Consider the following 22,399-nt stretch of genomic DNA (forward strand, 5'->3'; position numbering starts at 1 on the left):
ATTTTAAAAATATATGTACCATGAAACTGGGAGATTTTATAGATATAAATACATTGCATATCGAATATGAAACACTCACATCTACGATTTCCGGCTGCTACAAACGAAACAATCATAATACCCAGGACCACACACCTGTCCATGACACCTGCTTACGTCGACTGAGATTTAAGATCGGAGTCTTAAAGCCACTATGATGATGGGATCCATAAATAAGCGATTTTACATAATAAATGGCGAATTTATTTTTATGCTTGAAGAGCACGTACGTATGTCCTTCCTGAGATTGTAATTTCATGAAACTTACTATACATGTATATTAAAAGTTTTGCCAAATCCATAAATATTTGAATATACAACGGTGTGTCAGAATTAATATTACATGTAATTATCTTCTATATTGACATTACTTCTAAATGCTTGAGATGTAGTTTTCAAGAAAGAAAAAACCCCAATCTTTTCATATATTCACTATTAATAAATCATACGTAACAGTACATGTATTCATAATTTCCCCCCACATGGGAATCAATGTAATAATTCTTTCTAGTTGTACTATTCATACCATGTGTGATCTTATCAAATAAGCTGTCCTACTTAGGAGGATTTTCCCTACACCTGTATACAAATGTAATGTTGTACAGTTTGTACAATTAGTAGTGACAAAGGAAAAGGAAGCCTTATCAGAAATAGTAGAACTAACGTCTGTTGTTTTGATCTTTATGATGATTTCATCAAACCCTATGAGCGTTTTGGTGACAATTTTTGGAGCCATTATATGTTGTCTAGCCAATCATGAAAACGGTAAGTTGAATCTAATATCATTGTGTGTGGTTTTTCTTTCTGTACGTTCACGTTTCTTCAAAACCAAAACATTTTTAGTGCATGTTTAAACTTTTTTCCAGTATATATGGAGGATTACTGTAATAAGAAAGTAAGGATAAAGTCAACGCAGAACATACTCCTCTCTGAGGACATGTTTTACCCCACAGGGTGGAGATGTCAAATGACAGTGGAAGCCCCGCCCAATCACGTGATTTGGATCAATTTCCATTACTTTGACGTAGGAAGGCCCTCGGTAATTTATTGTACCGATGTACTGAGAATATATGACGGTAAAACTACAGATCACCTATACATATATATTTCTCTTACAATCATTTAACAGTGTTTATTGCAGACTAAGATTTAGAGGTGACTACGTGTATTCTATTGGAATACATGTATATCCTACCCCCCCCCCTTTTTATTTTACAGGATTTACGAGTTTGATAACTGTTCGTCATCTTCAAATTTTGCATTCTATTATGCGACTCTAAATGATGACATGTAAATCAAATTTTGATAAAACTTCGGCTTTTATTTTTTTTTTTTAAACCCCTTTTCGTTATCTATACTTTACTGTTGATAACATTAAATGAATGTACATTGTAGATGTTTGATACATGCGTCTACAGAGCAGAACAAGTGCCTGCTATGCTAATATTATCATTAAACCAAATCGTTGTTTAAATCTTCCATTTGGCGTTACCTAGGAGACGATACTCAATCCCCCGAGATCTCACCTAGTAAAGGTTTGTGTGGGAGGTTCGTTCCTAAGCCGGTAGCGACCAGTGGTAACCAAGCAACATTCAAGTTCAAAAGCATGGTGACAGCCACGAGTACTGGGTTCAGATTGACTGCCACTGTTCAAAGAAGTAATTAAATGTAGCCTTTTAGTTCCCTACCAGCGACACCGGAGAAGACTTTAGGTTTGCACTCTGTCTGTCTGTCAGTGCGGCAAATAAGTTTTCCGCACTTGTTTTGACAAGCTTGCAGATATTCATTTAATATTTGGTACATGGCTTCACCATGACAGGTTACAGATGAAGTCCGAATTTTGTTCCGGTTTGTTGATGTTTGCCTGAGTTATGGGTCTTGAACTTACAGGATTAACTCAAATACTCAGTTTTCCGCACCTCTCTTTGGTCATGCTTGCATATATTGAGTTGATATTTGGTCCATTTCATTACAATGACGAGTTACAGATCAAGTTCGGATTTTGTTCTGGTCCAGTGGGGTTTTGTTTGCTGAGTTACGGCCCCTGAATATAGAAAACATGAAATCCAAATCTGTCATAAGAAATTTGAGTTTAACTTTTATTTTATGAGACCTGGCTATTTTTGTACATAAACTGTTGACGTATAATTATTCACGCAGCCGACTTGACTTGGAATCGGTAGGGGACAAGGTTTGCTATGCAATACTTGTACTTATAAATAACAATGCTTACTCTTCTTAGTGAGACAAGTTAATATCAAGATGAAATCACAATTATTCTCAAAAGAATGATAAAGGGATAAAAACAATACTTAGTTAATACATGTATAATTAAACCTTTAGTTTCGTTGGCATGATAAAGATACATACTTTTTTTTATGATCACAAACATTCGGCTGAAACGAAATTTCAATATTCTAGAGCCAGAAAGCAAAATATGCTCCAAGGACGAATTTCAATGTCTTGATGACTTTTGTATTGACAAAAAGCTTAAATGTGACGGGAAAATCAACTGTCGAGATCAGTCTGACGAATCTGCGCAGTACGCCGGATGTGAAGGTTAGTGATACATGTAAGGATTATGTGTTGTAAACGGGCTTTTGTAACTTAACGAATTCGCATTTGGAATGATACCCGTGAATACTTTGTGCAAGCGTTTAAGTACGTATTTTAAAATAAATGAATTAAGTAGGTATTAATAAATGAATGAATGACCAAGAATAATTCGAAGAAGAGAAAATTGCAACCGCACAGAAAGCTGTCAAGTAATTTTCAGTTACTGATTCAATTCATTGGTCCAAATATATTCTACATTTATCACTTAAACCTACCCGGTTGAAAAGTTTTATGGCAATTCAAATTTTGAAAAGACTATATTTTGTAGCGTAATAATTGTTTAATCAAGAAGCCATGATTCTGTACGATTTTACCGTTTCTTGTATACCCTAAACGTGTGTTTCCATTTTGTAATTTATGATACTAGTAGTAGCGACTTGGAACGAACTTAAAATTTGTAAATCCATTGATTTGGTTGATAACACCGATTCCTAAAAACGACTAATCAATTTACTAAAAACTTCGTATAAAATTCTGGTTTTTAGCCACTAATGAAAAAAAAGAAAGACCTATAACCCCACTATTTATAGCCATGATTGCAACTTAAGCACAATTTTGAGAACTGGCTCCTAGTATGCTTTTTTACAACCTCAATTGCAAGCACTATTATTCTCGATTTTTCTTTTGATGATCTCCCTTCTATGTAGAAATTAAAAACATATTACCAAAAGAATTAACAATACTATAGACATCATGTTCTTATCTCCTTATTATCTTTACCAGGGGTGTTGGCAAAATGGACTGACTTGACCACTGCTGCAAAAGTTGCCATAATTGTGGGATTTTTTGTCGTGACATTCCTATCCATCTGTTTGATAGTGACTTGTTGTTATTCCTGTTGTTCGTCACAAAAGAAATATAAAAGACTTCAAGACTAATAGTTGAGATTTGTACATTGAATTCACATATTATTCATAGTATTACAGTACTTACAAGCAGGGATTTGTAAGAAAGAAATTTCATTCAAACTGAGATCATTCAATAGTAAACAGACAATCACATTTTGGTTCCTATATTATTGTACATCGTATTCCGAATATTCATCATTTCGATTTACAAGAGCATGTACTGTGTGTGGTCATTTTTTTAATCGAGGTGCGCATCTGACGAATACGTTGATGTTACAGGGGTTTCAACAATCTCGTTTGAAATAAACATTTTGCAGATTATATGATCGTTGTAATGATTTAATTTAATGCCTCGTTCACACGGATGCGCATTAAATTTTACTACGCATCAAATTTGTTTACTTCGCATTAAATATTACCGCCGTGTGAACGCTATTTAATTCGAATTAATTTAATGCGCATTATTTTACTTCGCATCAAATTTGATGCGAAGTAAAATTTAATGCGCATCCGTGTGAACGAGGCATTAATGACAATGTGAATCAACCTGTTGCCAACATGGTTTCTCGAGGCGAGTGTCTAAGAAGAAAGTGGTTGTGAAGGAAGTTAACAGAAAGAAAAGATTGTCTTGGTGCAGGGAAAAGAGACGATTAACAGTAGAAAACTATGGAACAGAGTTATTTTTTCAGACGAATCTAAAATCATGATAGGACATGATTCCCGTATGTATGTGTGGCGTAAAAAGGATGAGAGATGGCGGCCTGGTTTAGTGACACCACGACAAAGTAAGCCATGTTATGAAGTGATGATTTGGGGGGGGGGGGGGGGGGGTGCAACATGGGAAGGTGTGGGGACTATCAAATCTGTGAATGGCAATATACAGTGGAACCTCGTTAATCCGGACACTTTGGTTCCCAGCAAAATCGTCCGGATAAATGAAGCGTCCGGATAATTGAATCGCACATTTTCTAGCTTTGCATAAGTAGCCAATATGTGCCTACTTTATTGATGCATAGTGAATTAAACACATTCTATCATTGGATTTAACCATTTGCATTAGTAAATAAATTATGATAATGTTAACATTTACATGTATTTCAAAGCACTAAAATTCAATGTACGTGTTCAATGTATTTGCCTGTGCTTACATTGTACATACATATGATCCCTACAAATAAATATACAAAACTGTACCGTATGCACTAAAACAAATAATGAAGCACTTTATGTAACTATAAGTAAATAAATCATTAGTAACTAACATAATCATTTACACTTCAAACATTTCATCACACTTTTACTTCTTAAAGAGGCCGGTAATTTCCATCTGTCATGATTCACGGGTTCGGCGGTTTGTTAAAACAATCTTCATCGTCCAAAGTTGATATAAGAATTTCGTGATTATCATGTCAGTTGACAATATTCTTTAACCAAAATTCAATCTGCCAGAGTTTATATTTCTTATTTTATAATTATCCAAGACAATATCAGGAGAACAAAATCATTTAAGCTCGTAATATCAAGACCTACTACTGCTTTGATCTAGTCACGCGCACCTATTATTTTCCTGATGCGATAATAACGGAACAAAACGCGGGTGAAACTAACATTACAGGTACCTAAAGAATTTAATTGTCATTTTCCTTAAAATGGTAATTTTCTCACTTCTACGCAGAGTTTAAAAATTCGATAGCAATAAAGCTCTACAACATCATAACAAGGTACATTCTACATGCGTGACATTCTAAACGTTAAAAACTTATACTATATATACATGTGCATGAACATACATGTATATTTCACGCCAATCAACAGTATAAAATCCAGAATCTAGAAGTATAATCTACACTCTTTAGATTTGAATAAGCCGATATCAATTTACGAATCAATACAACTGATACGTGTAGCAGTTAAAAAAATTATCATTACGGCATGATGTTTAATTTATTAATACTATTAGGGTATTGATCAAGACTATAAAATAATATGCTACAGATATCCAAATTATTTACAAAATTCAACACTACACGCAAAAAAGATCCTATGTGCGAAAAATGGCAATACATGCACAATCGACATGAATTGGATGGAGGTGTTGACAGGGTACAGGTAATAGTTTGGCTTGTTTTTCTTTATAATTTACGCCTTGCTAAAATTGTCCGACACAGACCGTCCCTAAACAAAATTACCGTCCGGATTAACGGTACAATTTTCAATGCATTATAACGTTTTGTAGTAAAAAATGACCGTCCGGATCCGGAACGCGAATTTCCGGATTAATGATGCAAAATAATGTACAAAAATTCCGTTCCCTAGAAAAATCGTCCGGAAGGTGAAGCGTCCGGATTAATGGCGTCCGGATTACCGAGGCTCCACTGTAAACGATGAGAAATATCAGGAGATCATTGATGAGAACTTGTGGCCAATTATAGTCCGTCATTTCCCCGCTGAAAATTACATATTTCAGCAGGACAACGCTCCGGTACATCGGGCTAGAAGCACCCAGGAATTTCTTCACAGAAACAATGTTACCACCATGAGTTGGCCAGCACAGAGTCCAGCCTGGGGTGCGTTTTACAAAAGAACTTACGACTTACGGCCAACTTTACATACTGGAATTTTCCAGTTTATTGATAGATCATTCACTCCAAATGCAAAATATTTTTTTAAATTGTTGAAAATTAAGACTCAGAAAAGTTTTCCTTCATTCATTTAAAGTAATAACTGTGTAATAGAATTTATGACTTGCGACTTTGTCGTAAGTTGTTTTGTAAAACGGAACCCAGATTTCAATATCATCGATAATCTGTGGTTGCTACTTAAAGATGCATGAACTTTCTGGCAATGATATAATCGCAATTACTGAAAGTCCTTTTATCCTAGAATATTGGATGATAAAGGTTATAAAACTAAGTTTTAAATGTTCACGCTTAGCCTGAAAGCTACAGAATTAGTACCCGAGGTCAATCGTACGGTTAGTGCAGATTTTATATTATATAAATTATTGTCCAATCTTGCCTTTTGGATGTAGTTTTCTTTATTACAAAAACGACTGTCTTATGATAGAAAAGAGAAATCTGGACAACATTGTGCTCGATATAAACAAAGGCTTTGAAGAACAGGATATTCGATGCATATCTTACAGAGATTTAACAAAAACAGACAAACCCAATTTCAAAAGACAACAGAGCTCTTATTCATTTTATATTTTATAAGTCCCACTCGACAATATTTCGATAATGATATTATGGAAACGTCACCATTGCCGGTGAAGGGCTGCAAAAGTTAGGCCTATGCTCGGCGCTTACAGCCATTGAGTAGGGAGGGATCTTTATCGTGCCTCACCTGCTGTGACGCGGAACTTAGGTTTTAGCGGTCTCATCCGAAGGACCGCCCCATTTAGACGTCTCTCACGATAATCAAGAGGTACTGGGGACCTATTCTAACCCGGATCCTCACGAGATTCATAGCGCTTTATGTTAAAGGGGCATGGACACGATTTGAGCTGAAAATTTTCAAATCTTATTTTCCATTTTAACTGTTTTCAATGTTTAACTAAAGTGTTTCTAATGGTCAACCAAACTTTGAATAGCAGTTGTTGAGTTGCAAGTGAGATGCAGCACTCACAATTCTTTGAAATGTAAACAAGGCTCGCGCCATGATTTTGTTTACATGTAGATTTGTTTAAAACAAAATGAGATGTGCCAAAGACTAGAAACTATTCAATTTGTTCCGAATTAACTTATTAATTGAAAACATCTGCTTTAAACGAAACTTTGACTTGTATATTCAACCTAAGTAAACAAAAACATGGCACCAACCTTGCTTACATAACAAAGAATTGGGAGTTCTGTGTCTCTCACGTATTTTGACAACCGACACTCAAATTTTTGTTAACCATTAGAAATACCTTAGCTGAGCATTCTAAGCATTAAAAAACCCCGAAGAAAAACATTTGAAAATGTTCAGCTCAAATCGTGTCCATGTACCTTTAACGAACTTTTCAGTACAATAAAATGCCAATATATCTTAATGAACATCTTGGGGCACTGTAAATTGCATAATTCAAACTTTTTATATTTTACTAAATCATCGGGAACCGAATGTCACAGATATAGTGGAGAGGTCCTATGAATTATTTTCTTGATCCGCCAGAGTAATGTGTGTAATGCGACAAACCGTGAGTTCCCTTGGAGCACAACAAACACAGTCAGTTAAAAAGTGTAAAAATCTGCACTTACTGCCAAATTATGGTCCACTAAGTTCACGTGCTTGTCCAACTCTATTTGTATTGCTTATGGGAGTTATGATTGTATCTTGTTAAAACGTCTCACTCCAGAATTTTTCACTCATATGGAAACGTCACAAGGACTTTAAATTTAGGCCTATGCTCGGCGCTTACGGCCATTGAGCAGTGAGGGTTCTTCAGTGTGCTACACTTACTGTGACACAGGACATCCGTTTCTAAGGTCGTCTCCGAGGACCCGTGGCATTCACACCGAATGTCGAACGTTTGGCGATGGAACTGTCACTGTTTCAACGGCTTAAGTCTGTTGCGGCCAGGATTCGAACTCTGGCCTTCCGCATGGCTCTATCATTTTCTTCTAACATTCCTATCTGTTCTTGCACAGCCTGGTTACAGACTTGTGGAATCTGAGTCGTCGTTTCCTATCAGTGCGTCTAAGGCACGCTCAAGCACCTCCGTGTTGTTCAGTCGCTGCTGTCTCGCACGGAATCGTTTCTCGATAAGGGTAATTTTCTCACGAATCCTGGCATTTACCGACTCAACACCGGGTAGTTCCAACTTGAAAGAACTAGCACGTTTCCGGATACTTCCTGGTGTCCTGGGAATTCGCGGTGTCTTGGGTGTAGTAGGTAAAATATCCATGTTTCGAGAGAATGAATAAATCTAAGTAGATCTGTGTACATGTACAGCCAATTGAAGAATGATCAAGATACCTCTCAATATGGGCCGTCTATATGGTATCTGTGGCTGTTGTGTTTCTGTAATGGTGGTATCCCAAACAGAAGCTGACACGCAGTCTGCACCTCCTCTCTCTTTAGAGTTTCTGTGGACGTAGTGTTTGTGTAATGATGGTATCCCAAACATTAGCTGACACATAGTCTACACCCCCCCCCCCCCCTTTTCTCTCTCCCTTACTCTCAATCATTGGCTAAATGAGCAATTATTGTCAGATGTATGCAACACTATTGCAATGCCATATTATTTCTATCATTATTACATGTATTGCTACAGTTTTATACATTTTTCCTCTCTTTTTATAAATATAAAGCCGTAATAAATTATTAATAGAAATATCTCAATAACTCATATGTTTGTTTTTTGGTTTATTATTATTTTTTCATTGCACCAATAAAGCATTTTTCCTTTTCTTATAAATATAAGTAATTATAAATCATTAATAGAAAATATTGGTTGTTTTTCCCCCAATAATGTTTGATTTCTGATTGTGTTTGTTTTTGTTGTTATCCGCCACACTCAACAATTCAGTTATCTGGTGGCAAGAGATTACCCGGATACAATTTACCTGGGAAGAGACCACCAGCCTTCCGAAAGTAAACTGGGAAACTTTCTCACTTACCGGCGCCGACCAGAGGTGAGAAGCCGTGTGATTTTGAGCGCGATGCTCTAACCACTCGGGACCCACGGAGGCCCCTATTTCTGATTGTGTAATCTACAATACCTGTATATAGATGTGGGGGGGGGGGGGGGGGGGGGGGGGGAGAAAATACAATGATAAATTGCATTGTGTAGGGATTGTTATCCATTAAAATGTTGAGTAATTCATTAGCTCTATTAATTAAAATTTGTACTACTCAATAATTCAATGTTTCCCGCGAGAGAGAGAGAGAGAGAGAGAGAGAGAGAGAGAGAGAGAGATGTTTTGATTTTGTGGAATATCTAATCATTGCCACATATGTCCCATGTACGGAAGGTTTGCGGGATTTGGTAACTATTCCTGGACTATTCCTGGACTTGGCGGACGACACATTATTTCCCTCTTTATTCCATTTGACTGCCAAATAAATCTCCGTCGTCTGACATCCATACTGATGGCACAGGACTCTCACTCTAAGTAGCGGCTGTCCTGCCATACTCCACGATGGCATAGCATAATCCAAAACTTTTTGTACAGGAGTTTTCTGTTTTTACCGTTTTTGGACAAATCCGGCTTAAGGTTTTGTGGCCACCACGATGTTCTGTGCCTGTCATCTACCTCGCAGGGTTGTCAAAAACATTCCGAGCATTCTGAATGTTCAGGGACGGGAGGAATAATTACCTCAATCGACGAAGGTGCGTCTGGAGTTTCTTTTCCCCTCTCTACTTCCCAGTCTGTATTCCAGTCCTATCCGTTATATGGGACTGGAAAAAGTCACCCATTGATTATAGCTGCCTCATTGGTGGAGAACAGTGGCAGTGTGGCCAGCCAGGTTCAGGTTATGAACCCCTCTGCTGAAGAGGTGGTCATCCATCAGAATACCGAGATCGGAGAAGCTGCAAAATTAGACATTGTTGCTGCCTGCAGAATATGGCTGCGAAATTGGAAACAGTGACACTGTTAGCAGAATTTAGATATCAATCCAACCTGTTATGTGGGAAACTAACGAAGGGATAATTAGGTCAGTGACCAAGAATGGAAGCAGAGAGGGAGGCAAGAGTGGAATTGTACCCTCTCATCATAAGGACCTTTATGAGGTAGCAATTGCAGACCGATCAGAAGAAGAGAATATTACAATATCAGCTTTGTTACAAAAGTACTCTCACGCCTTTTCAGAAAACGATCAGGACATTGGTCATACCAATGTTGTTTATAATAGACACGGGGGAGACCAGACCCATAAAGCAGTCCCAGCGTATAGTACCATTTGTCCCCGCAGTGGAAGAGCAAGCGGCCATTGAGGAGATGAAGAGACAGGGAGTTATTCAAACTTCTAGCTCCTCCTGGGCATCCCTCCAAGTGCTTGTTAGAAAGAAGTCGGGAAAAAATCTGACCATGTCGTCTAAATGCAATGACAAGGAAGACTGCTTACCCACTGCCTAGAGTACAAGAGTGCCTGGATACAGTCTCAGGAGCTAGCCTATTTTCATTTTTTGATTTGACAAGCAGGGTACCACCAAGTCCCCATGAGGAATGGGGACATTACCAAAACTACTTTGGCCACGAAATATGGGGTATATGAATTTAAAACTATGCCATTGGGCTTATGCAACTCCCCTGCAACTTTCCAACGCTGGATGGAGCTCGTATTACATGTGCTACAATGACAGACCTGCCTAATATATCTTGATGATGTGATTGTTTATTCTTCGACATTTAGCGAACAAATCCGACGGGTGGAAGGTATGTTGAAAAGAATTAGCAAAGCTGGACTCAAACTGAAACCATCGAAATGTTATCTCCTTAGACCTGATGTCACATGTTTAGGCCACATTGTATCTGGGGGAAGGGATTTGGCCTTATCCTAACAATGTGGAGAAACTAGTTCAATGGCCCACATCAAAAAATGTCATCAAAATTCGCAAGGTACTGGGCATGAGTAGCTATTATCGCAGGTTTATCAAGGATTTCTCAACACTGGTCAGTCCACTGACCAAATTGATGAGGAAGGGCACTTATTTGGAATGGACAAAATCATGCCAGGAAGCCTTGGATAAACTCAAGATAGCCTTCACTGGACCAGAAGTAATGGGCTATCCATGAGATGAGGATGGATAGCGGATACATTTTGGATACAGATGCCAGTAATATAGGAATTGGCGCTGTGTTCAGTCAGATTCAGGATGGTAGAGAACGAATTATTGCCTATGGGATTAAGACACTCAGTAAGTCAGAATGTAACTACTGCATTACTGATAAGGAACTACTCGCAGTGAAGCATTTTATTGATTATTATAGACAGTATCTGCTTGGTAGGAAGTTCCTTGAACGTACAGATCACCAAGCTCTGATGAAAGGTGAATATAACTAACAGTTGTCAATGTCATAACTCCCGTTAGCAATACAAAATAGATATTTGGTCAAGCACGGACCCCCTGGATATACCAGAGTTGGGATCAGGTGCCTAGGAGGAGTAAGCATCCCCTGTCGACCGGTCACACCTGCCGTTAGCCCTATATCCTCATCATGGTTATTTAGTATGAAAGAACCAAAAGGAAGGATCTCGCGGTGGTTAGAAATCATGTCCGGATTTGACTTTGAGATTCAGCATCTTCCAGGAAGTAAGTACACTAATGCCGACGAAATGTCTAGATTGATTGATAGTATCTTGTTTAATGTCCCTCTGGAGAATTTTTCAGTCATATGGAGGCGTCACCAAAACTGGTGAATGGCTTCACAATGTCTGGACACATGGAAACAACTGTGCTGGCTACCAATGCTGAGCTAGTCTAAGGTGCGGGCCATGTAAAAAGTGTCATCGGCGGACCCAAGATATGCATGGTCCTTCAGTTTCAGATCAAGCTGAAGTGATATCCTCGTCCAAAAAGATAAAAGCTGTGAAGACTCACCAGTGAGGGACAGAGAAAGATATGTGAACACCTTGGTCTGTTAGGTACACAAACGAACAGCTGAGAGCATTCCAAGAGAATGATGAACACATTGGACCTATATTGAAGTTCAAGAGGGAAGGCAAGAGGCCTACAGGAGCAGATACAGAAAAATACAGTCCAGCTGATTTGGTCTTCCCTTGAAGAAATGGATGACCTTTTATACAGGATCGTTGTATCGAGAGATGTGACTGGGCCCTATAGTCAATTCGTGGTACCAGAGAAAATGGAATCCGAAGTGTTATACCAAATGCATGATTCAGTCTTGTCAGGGCATTTGGGGAAGATAAAAACTCGCCATAAGGTAAAGCAGAGATTTTACTGGTATGAGATGAAGGAAGATATTTACCTCTGGATAGTCAAATGTGACACCTGTACAGGAAATAAAGCACCCACGAAAACCAGCAGGACCCCGCTTTGAAAAATAATGGTTGGTGCTCCCATGGATAGAGTTGCAACCGATTTACTGGACCCTTTACCGCTGACACCACGAGACAATCGATACATCCTCACCATGACAGATTATTTCACCAAGTGGGTGGAAATCATCCCTGTGGCAGACCAATCAGCGCCCACTTCTGCAAATGCGATGCTCAATGAAGTCATGTGCAGATATGGATGCCCTCTGACTATCCATTCAGACCAAGTTCGCTGTTACGAGAGTGAAAATGCCAACTATTTGAGATACGTAAGGCACCTTCTAGTCCAGGAACCCAAAATGTAATAGGCAGGTTGAGAGGTTCAACCGTACCCTTCTGGGGATGATCAAGTCCTATATACGAGGGGAGGAGTCGGACTGGGATGTCCATAAGGGTTACTTGGCTGGAGCATGCCGTGCTACCCACCATGAGTCAACCGGGCTGACTCCAAACCTCTTATGTTTGGGCGAGAAGTAAGACTACCCTCAGACGTGACCCAAGGGGGTTGCCAATGAACGCATGGGAATTGAAAAGTACCCTGGCAGATAACATGTTGCATGTCCGTGAGAAAATGCAACAAGCACACAAGGTGGCTAGAAAACACTTAGTAAAATCCTGTCAAAGGAGGAAACAGGTTTATGATTCTAGGGCTAAAGTACAGACTTATGAGTCTGATGACAGGGTTTGGTATAGGGAGGACTTACGCCGAGGAAGGTTTGGTATAGGGAGGACTTACGCCGATGAGGTGTATGCCCTAAGCTACAGCTTACCTGCATAGGCCCTTGTGTCATTGTTGGAAAACTCAGGGATTTAAACTATGAGATCAGATTACCAAATGGTCGCAAAGTGGTGGTGAACCACAATAAGATGAGACCTTCTTTTGACTATGGGCCCGACAAAGACTTAATTACCTGTCATTAGATCCAGATAGGTAAAACGGTAGACATTTTTAATTGATTTCTTTATTATTTAGGAAGTTTGTGTGGGCAGTTATTATAACGGTAGCCTTTGTCAGATTTATTTCATGGTAGTACACTTGGTGTGACAGGTTCATTTAATCAGTTTTAAGAGGGGACTGGCGTACCGTGGTCTGCGGTGCCCAAACTACTTGGCAGAAAAAGGACAGATGAAGGAAACACATCACTATAAAACTCACTTGCGCCCAGATGAGGTACCATTTTGGTGTGGCTCTGTCACTTCACAGGAAAAACATTAAACGAGCTGAAGATGCACGTTATCACCTTTTTGCCGCGTGAGAGGAATAAAATGGGGGCCATGGGAACGTGAACCTTCAGCTCTGATCAGCTATAACTGCAGAAGAATGAACACCCCCACCAGTTTGGCAATGCATATCATATGGCCCTGACGAGGGAAGAGTCGGTCCGTTACTGGAATTCTTGAAAGAAAGCGCTGGCCATATCTACAAGGGGCACAGTGTCTGTTGGGAATACCTAAGGAAGGCGACAGGTCTGGGGAGGAATCCCCTCAGGGAAGTTAAGCAGAGGAAGCCGAGCCGGCCTGCTTCCATGAGGATGATAACATCCTGGACTCGTAGCTAGGAGAGGGAGAGGAAATGGATTTAGACGCTTGAGTCGCGGAGGTTCAGACAGAACAGGCCCTGACGAAAGAAGCGTGAAGCCAGACATACTTCCTTGTGGCCACTCTCCGCGAGATTGCCTAGGAGGTGGCCAAACTGCAGATCCAATTGGTTGTGGAGATTGGGGGACTCCGAAGACAGTTGGGTCATCTGCGCGAGGAGATGCGGGACGGCGGGAGGCCCTATCCTTCGAGCCGGAGAGGCCTCCTTAGGCAACCATGGAGAAGATACAGGAATTAACTTTCATGTGTATGTCTTTTATTCACTATTGGTTTTAGGACCATGCCTTAATGGTAATGATTTGATCTATTTATTGATTTTAGTGGATTTCAGGATTATCTGATAACCATGATGAATTCAGGACTTTTCAGCGACACCCATGGACTCAAGACAATTCAGTGTCCGTAACGATTTGAAGACTCAAGTTTATTCATGGACATTGATGATTTTTTACTTTTCAGTGACAGTGATGGATTTTCGGATTATTCAGTGATATTGAGGATTGTATCTATTGAGTGACAGCAATGGATTCGGGATTATGCAGTGACATTGATGATTTTAGACTATTCAGTGGCAGCGATGGATTTTGGTCAAATCAGTGACAATCTCAGGATATATATTCGCGTATATGAATATCAAATTGAGCTTTGGTAATTCCTTTCATTATATTTCATTTCAGAACCTTACTTGTGCATTGTGGTAAGATTTCTTAATGACAATTTTATCATGCATTAATAATGTTCTTTGTAGGATGGACATTATGACCCTATTACTATCATGGTATACTACTCTTATACAAGGCATTTATGGGGACGCAAATGTTGTGAGAGGGGGTAGTGTAACGTACCAGGGGACTGGCAGGTGTTATTTTATGCAGGATTATTGTTATTTTATGCAGAGCGCGGGGAGAGAGAGAGAGAGAGAGAGAGAGAGAGAGAGAGAGAGAGAGAGAGAGAGAGTCCACAGAGTGCGCGAGGACCCCTTGGGGTGGTCACGGTATCGTATAAAATCCTTTTGTGTACTAGTGTTATTGCTAAACGTATTAACCCGATATTTCTGCATAGAGGAAAACTACCCCCTTATGTAATTCAATAGTAGACAACACATGTACAATAACCAGGTTTAATTCTCTCAAAAACATTAAGAAAACTTTTGACTTCATCAAGGCATCTCAATGTTTTAAAATGTAAAATATTTTTACCTTTAACTTTCAGAAATATCTCTATTATAGCTATTGTAAATACAGAAGGAAGGTCGATGCATATGTGCATATTATCTCATTTCAAATGTTTGATCACTGATAAATGCATGTCGAAATTAATACATAATAAATATGTGGAGTAATGAAAGGTGAAGATGACGAACAGTGATCAATCTCATAAGTCCTATAAGCAATACAAAATAGATAGTTGGGCAAACACGGACCCCTGGACACACCAGAGGTGGGATCAGGTGCCTAGGAGGAGTAAGCATCTCTTGTTGACCGGTCACACCCGCCGTGAGCCCTAGATCTTGATCAGGTAAACGGAATTATCCGTAGTCAAAATCAGTAATCAAATAAAATATTTAGCCAAGAATTTAATTTCTCTATAAACTATCTTATGATATTGATCACTGTTCGTTTATCTTAACCTTTAATCCTTCAATGTTGGTGAGAAGATTTGACGAGCTAAGAAAATTTTCATCATTTCATTTACATCCAGTGTGCTCTGAGCTGCATGAACTTTCCATCGTGTTCATTTTGATTGCTGTGTGTTTGAGACTACTGAAAATATGATACATTGTACCCATAAGAAGTGCATGCACCAGAGACGATATGTTGTCCTTGAATCAATCAAGCGTAAAAATCATTGATACTAAAGAGATTACTCAATTAGTTATCGCTAGGTTACGGAGCTATGCTACACTAGAGAAATTTGATATGGATAAAAAGTAACGGAGATGAACAACAATATTTTGAAATTGAAAACTTTCAAATTTACTTTGTTTGGTAAAAAAAAATGCAGTTTTAGTAGAAAACAATCTGAAAAAAAATAAATTAAAAACCCCTGCTGGACACGAACCCACGATCTACAGTTCTGCAATCGACGTGCTAACCTACTAAGCTATGCGATGAATTTTGAAATTATATTTCTATTTTCATCCATGACTTAAAAGGAAGTCAGTCATTATTGCGATGTAGAGTACTTCCTTAAATGACTATGACAGACATAGTAGTTTTGGGCATGTGCAAAAACAAAGTGTAGGGTATCCACAACTTCGTGTCAGCTTTAAGCTATAGAGAATACAGATTGAATAAACACAATTATAACATTCTTGTTTGTAATATTGTTTCCCTCTATGTTTGCTTTATGTTGTAAGCTTCCCAAAGATGACCGCTCAGTAAATACGTAGTACAAAATATACTCTTAGTACTTGCTCATCAATTTCGGGTAATTGAAACTTTGTCTTACTCGTTTTTGATAAAGGTGATGTAAGGAAAACGAGAAATTCTGTCACAAGAGTAATTTATTACATAGTACATCATCAGTAATGTGTGCTTGGTTAATTTAGCTATGTAAATGTTGATCTTAAAACTGTCTGCTGTTTTGGCTACCTCTTGCATTTATAAAGCTTATTTGTAAAAGTCACATGATTGGAGTTAACCAATAGGGATGCTGTACGGTGACGTTCAGCCAACCACAAAAAAGTATTACGTCGTACACACGTATTAAGTTCTGTTGTACTGTCAACCAAAATATCGTACTCACTAAACAAGTATATGATTAAACAAATACACAAAAGATTATTCAATCAGGATTACAATGAACATATGCTCTCACTGTAAGTAACGACATAATTATCAAAACAAAAATATTTCATATGTAAACAATGTGACATACAACAGGTGATATTTACATTTATTGTTTAGTCCTGTGATAAAATGCATTGAGTTTTGAAGTATATTTGCTTACAAATTTAAAGACAAAATTACTATAAATCTGTTAGGTGTATGAACATTCTCGAGCGCCCCGGGGTGGCCGAGAGGTGAGAGCGTTCGCCCCCACATGCGAAAGGCTAGGGTTCGAATCCCGGCCGCGACAGACCTAAGTCGTTAAAAACAGGTAGTGACAATTCCATCGCCAAACGCTCGACATCAGGTGTGAATGTCACGGTTCCTCTGAGATGACCTTAAACACAAACGTCCCGTGTCGCAGTTGGTGTGGCACGCTAAAGAACCCTCACTGCTCAATGACCGTAAGCGCCGAGCATTGGCGTATATTTGAAACCCTTCACCGGTATTGGTAACATCTCGATACGAGTGCAAAATTCTCGAGAGGGACTTAAACACACCGTTATGAGACTACTTTCAAAAAAAAATATCATTGCTTACATGTCTGGCAAGTGTGATTATATTTTTATTTCTAAACAAATCTGTTTAAAATGTTAAACGTTAAATAGCTACTTTAAATATTACTAACTTTTGAAATCATGTTTCATTTTTTTTCAGTATCTCTGTATCTCTCTATCTAACTCCAGGTCAAAATCATTGCGTGCAAGCTCGTAATGTCTGCCATCTTTAATCTGTGTAGCAGTGACATTTGCGTCATCTGGCGTTAAGTCAAACCGACGAATTGAGTAGTGACGTAAAAGGGAATTATGAGCATAGCAGCTGTCTTCACTAATTCCTTGTATCATTTCATTTCCCGAAGCATCATTCCTCCCGTTGAAATTATTGGTGTTTTTGTCTAGTAACTTTTCCTCATCTCTTCTATTGAAAGTAAAACCATAAGGATTGTCATCCATGGAGACTGTCTCCGTGTTTTCTGCAGTGTTTGACGTGTAAAGAGACCCACGGTTTACTCTCAGTGTTAGCGTACTATAGCATGACTCTTCCTCGCTTAAGTGCAAAGGATCTCCATATGTATGGTCCACTTCATTATGAATATCGTCATCTCTGTTTTCTACATTACCACCATAGGAAGCACCGTGACGAATGCTCTGTTCTAAAATTACATCCATGATTTAGGTAAAGATTCATACAAACTATCGTCTGCTTGAATGTAATAATCTAATTAAATATAATTACATTAAAATGCGACTCAAAATTAAAACGCTGGTCTGTTAGGTAGCAGTTTCAGTATACATCACATGCACTTAACCTGCATCACATAATCATCAGCTAATGTTGACCAGTGGATTTATAGTGCAGAATGTCCGGCAGGTGATTTCATCAATCAATGACATTTATATGCAAGGTGAAGATAACGAACAGTGATCAATCTCATAACTCCTACAAGCAATACAAAATAGATAGTTGGCCAAACACGGACCCCTGGACACACCAGAGGTGGGATCAGGTGCCTAGGAGGAGTAAAAATCCCCTGTTAACCGGTCACACCCGCCGTGAGCCCTATATCCTGATCAGGTAAACGGAGTTATCCGCAGTCAAAATCAGTGTGCCAAGAATGGCTTAACAATCGGTATGAAACACATCAGACAGCATTTGACCCAATGCGAGGTTGTATTGACGAACTAGATCGTTATAACGACCATAGTATTTTCGAAATGCTGACTTTAATCGAGACTGTTGAAATCCCTGTATCATCAACTTGTTTGTCAGTAGCTTACCTCGATTTAAAAACTGACTATATCCAGAACAAGCTCTTGCATATCGAATGAGTTGAGATATATAAACACCATATGCAGGTGATAATGGAATATTGCTACACAAATATGGGAAGTTGACGATGGAGAAGCTGAAATCATCCCGTTTGTCATATAGTTGAGTTGTCAGTTTGCCGTTAATGTCTACTTTCAATAAAATATCTAAGTATGAAGCAGAAGTGGACGACTCTGTGGTGTCCTTTATTTCGAGCTCACAGGGGTATATCAAATCGACATATGAATTTATATGAAGAGTTTATGTAGAATAGGCAATGTTAACGCGGACGTCTTTGAAAACACTGGATTGAAATTCATTTTCTCTCGGTTTCCATCATTTAATGTTGAATATATTTGCTTTAATCCTTTGTGACCTTAATAATAGGATTTTACATTTATTTTCAATTTCTACCAGAGGGCGCTACGTATTCTATGAAACTTGAATATGCCCTCTTGTAGAGATTGGTTTCAAAAGTGAGTCTCCAAGCTCGAAGTATACACATGTATACAAAATGTCGCAGAAAAGTCGATATGAGCAAGAGGCTAACTCCTGCTAACCACGAAAACTCACTTGTTCTGGTCACATTTATATACATATATGAATGTGAAAGACACCAAATCATTAAAACGCGGCAAACTTCGTTAGTTTATAGCTACATTTGAATTTTCTATTTAACTTTCATTATAAATCTATGGAGTACCAATATTATACAAAAATCAAACTGACTGGAAATATATAGCATCACTTAACAAAAAGAATATTTCAATCCAATGTTTACTATGACACCTTCGTTTAGTTTGGTTTTTTCTGAGTATAAAATTTAATGTAATAGAATTCCATTGGTCGATTGATGACTGCACTATGCAAAAATAATGACGCTGTACTATACTGATGTAAGGTGAAAATAACGAACAGTGATCAATCTCATAACTCCTATAAGCAATACAAAATAGATAGTTGGGCAAACACGGACCCCTGGACACACCAGAGGTGGGATCAGGTGCCTAGGAGGAGTAAGCATCCCCTGTTAACCGGTCACACCCGCCCTGAGCCCTATATAATGCTGCATATACCAGTGTACTGTGGAATCATTAGAATTCGTGGTGGCTCAATTTTCGTGGGTACCCCTCGCCCACGAATTTACATCCCCAACGAATAAAGAATCGTAATTACATTCCAGAGTTATCTTTCTTACAAACATATAAATCCACGAAATTACGTCCCCACAAACCCGTAAAAATTCAGGAATCCACGAAAATTGTCCCCCCCCCGAATTTAAATGATTCTACAGTATTAGTAAAAATGTTTATAAGAATCATAGATTCACCTTGTTTCTTCTCTTGCTTTCCAAATGTGTAATTGCTGCAAATTTTAAATATAGCAAGTAAGTATCTAGGGTTCTTCAGGTAAGATAACGCTTTGAATGTTATGAATTTGGATATACAACTAGAAAATCAATACATATTACCAATATATAACTCCAATAAATAGTAAACACACAACGATTACACCAGGTAATCCGATATGTAATAGAAACTGCAACACGTCCTTTCGGATCGGATCTATCAGAACCAACAGAAAAATCACAAATATTATAAGGATGTATCAAAATGTGCAGTGTTTTATACTTATATATTATGTACGTGTAAGGAACATACAGTATGTCAATATTCTGTCATTGGTAGTACGTGTGTCGCAGCTAAAATATTTAGAAGAATGGTTACAGCTATAAAAACTACCGGATATTTTGGTACTGAATAAAGTAATTGCAGTATCAATTAATAATGAAAACAATTATAGATGAAATAAAAGTTACAAGTTAATATCCATATATGAAATAACATGTACACTTGTACGTTAAATGAAAAAGTTACCTTAAAATGTGTGAGGCCGCTACGTTCTTAAAAATCCAACTTGCGTCTAATTACATGATGTTATGTTGATAAACAACTACATTGTAACTACTAAACAGTCCTAATGAAACCATCGTGAGATTTACATTTATATCTTCTGACTAAGTCAAAACGAGAATCTTGTGTACGATAATGCAATACAATGGCGCATAAAATAATATTTCAAGACTTTGTGACGTCAAAGATAGTGTGATATAAAGGATGGGCAATATACAAATATAACGACAAATAGAAAGTTTACAAGGGAATTTTGATATTTACCCATTTCTGTAGTACCTAATCCATTTGTAGCTGTAGTATCTAATGCATAGGTAATATCTAAAGAAATTAAACACAGAGACTGTGTCGGTACTGGGTCCGAACTGTTGAGATCTGTTCTATTGTTGTCAGGTAGAGGTGTTTGTACGACACAACCACACACATGATGGCAGTATTCTGTATCATCATCACAATGACATGTTTTCAGACACCTTGAGCCGTAATTCCCCGGTGGACATGTACTGTTGCAATTTGTTCCATGAAATCCAGGCAAGCATTCTATAAGTAATTGTTGAAACATTCACCCCAATAATTAAGGAACGCTCATGTCTAGTCGCTAAATGCAATTCTATGAAAGAACTTGAAATGATGGTTACGTTTAAATGAAATACCGAATTTAAAATCTTCAATTGAACATTAGAATTTAGATAGAGTGTAATGTACCTATACACTTATTATTTTTTTCCATAAAGCTGGTGCAACACTCCTTCTTCAAAACACTCTCGCCACTATAAAAATAACGAAAAATAAATAAGCAATTTATCTGCCTCGTAGTGAAAAATGGACCGAAAAATAAACTTTCAGTAAAACTATATACCTTTCAGATACGTTTTTATAACAAAGATTTTCCCCCTCCAAAGTCCATGACAGATGTGTTGAAGAAAATAAAAGAATGACCTTTAAAAACACGACCATGGCTTAACCATAGCACAAACAACTCTTTTCAAGTAAAAGCGAGGTTTGAAGAGACGTTATAATATATCGGCACTGGGTGATATATCTGATAGCAAAACATCAAACAGGAAAAGGAGTATAATTAAAGTGATGTCATCCAATAGCGGCATACAAAACATCACAAGTACTGCCCTATAGTCTGAATTATCTATTAATTATCTAATTAATCAACATCATAATGAAAAAGTGCAGATATGTAACAGTGATCAATATCACAAAGCGCATAAACATTATAAAAGTAACAGAAGGTCAAACAAGCACCCCTGGAGATACTAGAGATGGGATTAGGTAACTAGGAGTAGTAAGCATTGCCAGTTGACAGGTCACTCCACAATGATCCCTATATATTGATAATAATCAGGTAAACGGAGTAACCCGAATGTAAAGAACGGCCTCACATTAGATATGAAAGACGTCAAACACCATTTGACACAGTAATAGCTTGTATTTTCAAATAAGATCATTATAACACGAGTGTAATATGTACAAAATGCTGACGTCAAAACGAGGCTTTTAAAATACCTACAACATCAACATATCTATCAGTAGCTTGCCTTGATTAAACAATTGATCATAAGTTATGTAGAACATGCTGCACCGCTATGTTGTGAAAATGATCGACTTGTAAGGTGTGTCTTTACACTACCTGTTTCGTTATTGATTGGAAAAGTACACAACTCACAAAGGAATAGTGATACAGACTTTGGAAGTAATGTATAAATATTACTTTAATGATCAGGTAAAACGTACATTAGAAAAC

General features: G+C 38.0%; 2 protein-coding genes across 2 annotated transcripts; one reads left to right on the forward strand and one right to left on the reverse strand.

Annotated features, from left to right (window-relative positions):
* Window positions 1-570: 570 nt before the first annotated feature.
* On the forward strand, window positions 571-3,824 carry LOC125675082 (low-density lipoprotein receptor-related protein 12-like). Its single transcript, XM_048912583.2, has 5 exons — window positions 571-804; window positions 906-1,115; window positions 1,536-1,697; window positions 2,461-2,598; window positions 3,379-3,824. The coding sequence occupies exons 1-5, from the start codon at window positions 723-725 to the stop codon at window positions 3,531-3,533; spliced, it is 747 nt and encodes a 248-aa protein (XP_048768540.1). The 5' UTR covers window positions 571-722; the 3' UTR covers window positions 3,534-3,824.
* Window positions 3,825-16,578: 12,754 nt separating this feature from the next.
* On the reverse strand, window positions 16,579-21,673 carry LOC125675065 (uncharacterized). The gene is made up of 6 exons (XM_048912549.2): window positions 21,503-21,673; window positions 21,349-21,413; window positions 20,908-21,183; window positions 20,202-20,295; window positions 20,061-20,095; window positions 16,579-18,074 (listed from the first exon to the last, which is right to left on the reverse strand). Exons 1-6 carry the CDS (start codon window positions 21,598-21,600, stop codon window positions 17,575-17,577), a joined length of 1,068 nt encoding a protein of 355 aa, XP_048768506.2. The 5' UTR covers window positions 21,601-21,673; the 3' UTR covers window positions 16,579-17,574.
* Window positions 21,674-22,399: the final 726 nt, after the last annotated feature.

The sequence above is a fragment of the Ostrea edulis genome, chromosome 1 (assembly GCF_947568905.1).
Source record: "Ostrea edulis chromosome 1, xbOstEdul1.1, whole genome shotgun sequence".
Classification (NCBI taxonomy): Eukaryota; Metazoa; Mollusca; class Bivalvia; order Ostreida; family Ostreidae; genus Ostrea; species Ostrea edulis.